This window comes from Melopsittacus undulatus, chromosome 4 (assembly GCF_012275295.1).
Source record: "Melopsittacus undulatus isolate bMelUnd1 chromosome 4, bMelUnd1.mat.Z, whole genome shotgun sequence".
Lineage (NCBI taxonomy): Eukaryota > Metazoa > Chordata > Aves > Psittaciformes > Psittaculidae > Melopsittacus > Melopsittacus undulatus.
Window position 1 is genome coordinate 859,891 of NC_047530.1, and position 6,434 is coordinate 866,324.

Genomic DNA, 6,434 nt, shown 5'->3' on the forward strand with positions numbered 1-6,434 from the left:
TAAGCAAACGCATCCGCTCCCTTTAAGAGATACCCTCTGCCTTGACAGCTGCTGCTGCGGGCTCTGCCAGCACAGGCGACATCCAGCTCCACCGGGGCTCGGGTCCGACCCCGACCCCGGCCTCCTACCGTGTCCTGCGCCCCCGCTATGGGGCTCAGCACCGCAAACCCCCCCCCCCCCCCAGCACCATCGGGGCCGGCCGGCAGGCAGCGAGCAGGGGAACAACAAAGGCGCAGGCAGGGGCAGGCAGGGGCAGGCAGGGACAGGCAGGGACAGGCAGGAGCACACCCCCCCCCTCCAGGGCAGGCACAGTACGGAGAGGGCCCCCAGCGCCCCACGGCCCCCAGAGGCAGCACTCACAGCTCGGTGCATGGTGGCCATCGGCGGCGGATTCCAGCGCAGCGCTAGCAGGGCAGAGCCATCAGCCGGCCTGTCTCCGCACTGCTTGCACAGCACACAGGATCATGTTTGGATTACAAAAGCCTGTCTGGGCTGGCAGCCAGGAGCACTGCCTGCCGAATATACCGAGCACAGACGGGGTCTGGAGTGCCTGTGTCCTCCGCTCCAACCTCACTCTGTTTAATGGAAACACTCCCCCTTTCCCTCCCCCCCCCCCCCCCCCCCCCCCACCCCGGCTCCTTTTAACTTCCTGATGCCACAAACCCCGGTTCAAAGGGGGAGAAGCTGGGAGGACAATGAAACATGGAGCAGGGAAACAGCTTGAGTTCACTCGCTGGCCATTCATGGGCTTGGGGTGTTTGTTATGCATGGCCACTTGCACGCCTGGCGGGGGATAGGGAGAATATCTGGGGTCCTGAATGGCTCCTGGGTGTGAGGATGTGCGTGAGCCGTCCTGGGGAAACAAGAGCTGGGTTTGCCTTTTGCTGCTTAACTGCAGTATCCATTGGGAATATTCATTGGGAATGATTTCCCCGCTTCCCAAATGTGCCTTTCCTGCAGGGAGGCAGCAGAAGCAGGGCTCTGGGTGGGCATTGCTACCCCACACCATAGAGTGTGTGGTCAAAGGAGGGAGTCCACCTGTGAGTCCCCATCTGAAAGCTGCCAGGATGATGTCCAGAAGAGCCACAAAGTGGGGCTGTGGGAGAGCAGGCAAGATTCATATCATATATAGAATATAGACTATAAAATACTACATACATGATGCTGTGGCTGCCCCATCCCTGCAGTGCTCAAGGCCAGGTTGGACACAGGGGCTTGGAGCAGCTGCTCCGGTAGAAGGGGTCCCTGCCCATGGTAGGGGCTTGGAACTGGGTGAACTTCGAGGTTCCCTTCCCACTTTGGGATTCTAGGATTCATCTGCTGAGGTTGCCACGCTCAAACCCGCATCTCAGCACTGTGTCCTGGCTGTGCCCCATGCCCCCCCTCAATGCAGTCTGACTGCCCCTTTCTTCAGCTTCCAATGGACCCAAGCAACGCACAACCAGGAGGTGGAAGCACACAGGGGAATATTGTTGCCCAAGGACTGATGTGCATCCCAACCTTAATGAGGGCCCTGCTGTGTTTGTCATGGAAAAACCAAAGGAGCAGCCCCACTGGTGGTACCTGTCCCCTCTAAGAGCTTTGGGCAGGTCAGCTGCTCACAACATCCACCACGTTCAACCTGAAACCCAGCATGGTTCAAAGGAAGCCTTCAAAAGCCTTTGAAGAGCTCTGGATCTGGTCCCTGCCCTGTGCGTAGCTCTGGCTATGGGACCTCAGGGCTAAGGCACTACAGGAGCTGGAAGGATGGCTTAGTAAAGGAGCTTAGAGGAAAAGACTGACCTATATGAATTAGCAGCTACTCAGATGATGAAAAGAATTGGAACCCATCCCCCAGGCAGTGCCTATGGGTTCAGGCTTGAGGAAGGACATGGAAGACTCTGCTGTGGATGGAAAACTAGGATAAAGACATAAGATCTTTGCTGGACCCCAAGTGCTTGTCAAGAGGTTTGTGATGGAGAAACCTATGCAGGAGGTGCAGAGCCATGAGGGGCTTTTCCTCACCGTGGGAGCACAGGGGAGCTGGGAGGATGGTGTTGCTTGGGGTTTCCAAGCTGCCATAGTCCCTAGTGAGGGTGGAGTGATGGCCCAGTTTTGGCTGTCTGGTGGCTGCAGGGAGCAGGTCAGCTCTGGGAGATGCTGCTGGGCTGAGTCAGGGAGTCAGTGTCCATGGAAAGACTTCTTCCAGTGATGATGCATTGTCCTGGTGGCCTCATCCTGGGGATTGCATCCCCGCACACACTGCTAACACCCAGTCCCAGTTACAACAGACACCCACACCATTATCCCAAATACCAAGGCCAGGTTCCTTGTGCAGTGCAGGGTAAACCCCATGTGCAGGGGGGTCCATTGGGCCCCCAATGGATCAGCAGCTAAGGGACCATGTCATGCCCAAGATGTCAAGTGCTAAATGCTGCAAGGAGCTCCTACAGACCTCACAGCCATAGCATCCAAGGTCTCTGCTGTTACCAATGGTGGGGACAACAGCAGTGCCATGAGCAGGTATGAAGAGCCCCAAAATACCTTTGCCTTTGCTAAGTAGAGCTGCAGTTCCCTCCAGGGCAGTGTCAGCTGCTCCACTGCCCTCAACACAAAGAGCTGACATTTCTCAGCTCTCCTTTTCCATGTCTGAGTGGCATAAATGACAAACATCTACTTTTGCATCATCATCTGAGGTCAATAAGAAGATGAATGCTCAGTGAGCACTGAGGACATGGAAACCCAGGGGCAAAAGGGCCCAGTCAAGGGAACAGCTTCTGCAGCTTCAGCACTGGGGCAAAACAGGCTGGTTTGGGGACCTGGTTGTGCTCTTGGGACTCTCCCAGGATGCAAAAAGCAGAACCTGCTGTCATTTACAGGGTTATATACATGCACATATATTTGCTCATTGCTGGTGCCCTGGCCAGGAGGGATTGCAATAACACCATGGTTGTCCTCAACTTGAGGGCTTGCTCTAAATTCAGTGCCAATCCCAAGAGGAACACTGCCTTCCCATGGGATCTGTGCCTAGCTCAGGGTAAGGACAATCCTCCAGAACCACCATCCTGGCACCAGGGAGCACCAAGAGCCAGAGGTGTGCACTTGGGAAGGAGAGGACCATCTCCTCCAAGCGTGGTCTCCAGTCTCCTGCTCCAGTGAGAAGGGTGTGATGGATGGATGACGTCTCAGGGGTCCTGCAGGACCTCAGGACACACTGAGTACCTCACCTTGGTGGCTGAAGCACATCAATAGTGCTCTCTTGGGCAGTTGGTGGCAGCTCTCTCCCAGCATGAGAGTCCTTCAGATGCTGTCTATTACAAATACAACAGGAAGGACATTAGGAGAAAGCAGCTGAATTACTCACTAAGGAATTTGTCCACTACCTCTGGAGTTAATCCCTTTACTCTTCTAAAGTCATCAGAAGGCCTTTAACAGGCTGATGACCTGATTCTGGGCTCTTTATTGTGCTCTGGCTGCTGTGCACTGGCTGGTGCCCTCTCTGAAGCTGGCTCAGCACAGAAGCCATGGGGTGCACCCATGTAGGTGCCCCAGGTTGGCTCCATGGTTTCCTCTTCATGGACAGGGGATGTATCAGCTCTTGCTAAGTGTTGGCAGCCCCTGAGGAGCAGTCCTGGAGCAGGCAGCAGTTTGCCTGCAGGAAAGCCTGGAAGCTGGAGCAATCCAGAGGACATGAGGGGGTTTTGCTGCTCCACAGGGGCTCAGCTGAGCTCCCTGAGCACAGCCTCTTGCTGCTTGCACCCCTGCTGTCCCCTCAGGGCAACGTTTGGTGGAGATTTCCTGAGGCAAAGGCAGGAAATGAGGGCAATGAGCTGTCCATTCTGTGCTCATGACAGTGACACAGCCCCTTGCTCTAGCTGCCAGCTGCAAAGCCTCTCTCCCTTTCAGTTTCAGCACAAAGAACTATCTCTGACATGAGTTTGCACCCTCCCTGCTGCAGGGCAGCACCCAGCAGCCTGCAGCAAGCATCACCCCATGTTTTGACAGCAAGACTTTGTTTCGTACACAGAATCTGAGTCCTCAACAAACCTAAACCTGACTGCCCCAAGAAGCATTCCTGGCATCCCTCCATCAGCCCTTCCACCAGCAAGAACCACTTTGGCTCTCCAAAGGGAAGGGAAAGGAAGGGAAACCGTCCTTCCTTTCCCTTTGCACTCGATGAGACTCCTCCACAGCCACCCAGTTCCATGCTGCCGCTTCCCAAGCGCACTTCACCCATCTCCAGTTTGGCTTCTCTCCATTCGCTGCATGACGCTGTTCCAGCAGCAGAGGGCACTCGGGAACCGCTGGGACAGACTGGGAGCCCACTCTGGAGCAGGAGCATGAGGTCTGCCTGGTTTGGGAGGCACACTAACGTGTAGCAGGACTGCAAGTAAGGCTCAGAAGCACTCCTGAGCACTGCTATGAGCAGCAATGAACTCCGAGATGCTGCTGCTGCTGCCTGAGGCTCCAGAGCAGAGCCAGCAGCTCCTCTCCAGGCTGGCGGACAGAGGGATGGGGACATGCAGTGTCCCATCCTATCAACCACAAAGTTCCCTGCAATAAGCAAACTCCTCTTTGCTCAGCCCTGCTCTGGTCCTGCCCCAGCTCCAAGGGTGGAAAAGCGTTTGAGGCGTTTCCAGCAGGAGAGAGGTCAGCAGATTCCCCAGACTGGGAGGAGGGAGCAGCCACAGACCTTACCCAGGCTTTAGGTGCAGACTCACAGGGATCAAAGAGCCATGAGACAGTCGTGTGCAAATGTATCAATGGACAATTAAAATGAAAACTACCAAAGCTCGTTAAAGGATGTAATGGCAGCTTGGTCCTGCTTAACATCAGTTGTTGGTACCTCCCGTAATGATACCAGTCACAGCACCAGCACAGAAGCTTCTTAGGACATGCAAAGCAGTCCTGTTCCCATCAAAGGGCAAGGCTGTTTCCTCTTTTCCCCCTTCCTGCACACCAGAGAACCACCGACTGGTTTGTGTTGGAAGGGACCTTAAAGATCATCCAGTTCCAACCCTGGCCACAGGCATCATCCTGCAGGTTCTTGCCTCAAGTCCTGTGGTGAGAGCTGTGCCTACCCCTGTTTAATGCCACCCTGAATAACTCATGACCTCACCACCTCATGGCATTTTATGCTCCAGAAGAACTTGTAACTCTGGTGTAAGGCCTCTGAGGTAGAGACTGAGTGAGCAGGGAGAGGATCTGTCCCATCTCCAGACAGGCACAGCAAGGCCAAGTGCAGGTTTGCTGACCCCATTAGCCCAGCCTTTGGATGTAGGACACATGAGGCAGCCTTGGGAAGGGAGCCAGGCAGTGGAAAGTGGCTGGGACAGCCGGTCAGGCAGGTTCCTTTAATCCTTTATGGAAACATATTCCTTGGGGAAAGCATGGAGAGCTGCAGCCAGCAACTGCTTCACCCTGGGTGAAAGCTGCCATCAGCAGTGACCAAGGGAGGCTCCCATCCCAGCTCATGGCTTCAGCCCACATCTAGGAGGACATGGGCAGCCCAGCAGCCTCAGCTTATAGCTCAGAAGCTGTAAATGAAGATGTCATGAGCCAGCTGGCTCCTGACACACTCGTGTGCCCTTTTTGGGCTACAAGACCTCCAAATTACTCTTCATATGGCTGCTTTGGGGCTACTTGAGTGGCAACACATCCCACTCCCACTCGGGTGCAACAAGAAGGAAGAGTCAAATTCAGCCCCATGAGCACCTCCCATCCCAACCAAGCTCCATTCAAACCTACCAAAGCCTTTCACTCCCCTTTGCCAGCAGAACTCCAGACACCAACCTTGGCTCCAGGGTCTAAGCTGGATTGAAGACTCATCATGGGCTCCATGGGTATCGCATCACACTGATGCTGCATGGGTTCAGGTTGGGCTCTGCTCACAGCTGGGCTCCTCCTGTGCAGAGCTTGAGGTGTAGAGCTGATGTGGAGCACAAGTGCAAGGGACAGCCTGCAAGAGGAACAGAGGCACCTGAGAAGGGAGGAGATGAAAAGGGGAGTCACGGTGGCAATTAGGTTTAAAGGACCAGTCCAACACTAATGAATACTTGGGTGGAGAGAAAGGGTGGAGGTGGCTGAGGTGCCTGTGGACACTCGCTGTGCTGAGCCTAGCTGGCTCAGGGCTCCACTCAGGAGGCAGGAAACTCCTGGAATTGCAGATAACCCATGCTCCAGTGGATGGAAATCATGGTTTGAGAGCCTCAGTTAAACCCAGCTGGAGACACTGGGCCTGCTCCCAGCTATGGTCACAATCTCATAGAACCATAGAAAGATAGAATGGTTTGGGTTGGAAAGGACCTTAAAGCTCCTCCAGCTCCAACCCCTTCCACTGGAGCAGCTGCTCCAAGCCCCTGTGTCCAACCTGGCCTTGAGCACTGCCAGGGATGGGGCAGCCACAGCTTCTCTGGGCACCCTGTGCCAGCGCCTCAGCACCCTCCCAGGGAACA

The 6,434-nt window shown here is 55.1% G+C and overlaps 1 protein-coding gene across 3 annotated transcripts in view; it reads right to left on the reverse strand.

The window, feature by feature from the left end:
* Window positions 1-5,966, reverse strand: part of CCDC9B (coiled-coil domain containing 9B) — a 50,012-nt gene extending 44,046 nt beyond the window's left edge. For 2 of the 3 annotated variants that reach the window (XM_034061504.1, XM_034061502.1), the window contains exon 1: window positions 5,773-5,966. In XM_034061504.1, coding sequence (XP_033917395.1) covers window positions 5,773-5,847 — 75 coding nt within the window. In that variant the 5' untranslated portion in view covers window positions 5,848-5,966. Of the gene's footprint in view, window positions 1-360; window positions 554-5,772 lie in introns of those variants that run through there. The other variant, XM_034061503.1, reaches the window with a different exon arrangement.
* Between the last annotated feature and the right edge of the window lie 468 nt (window positions 5,967-6,434).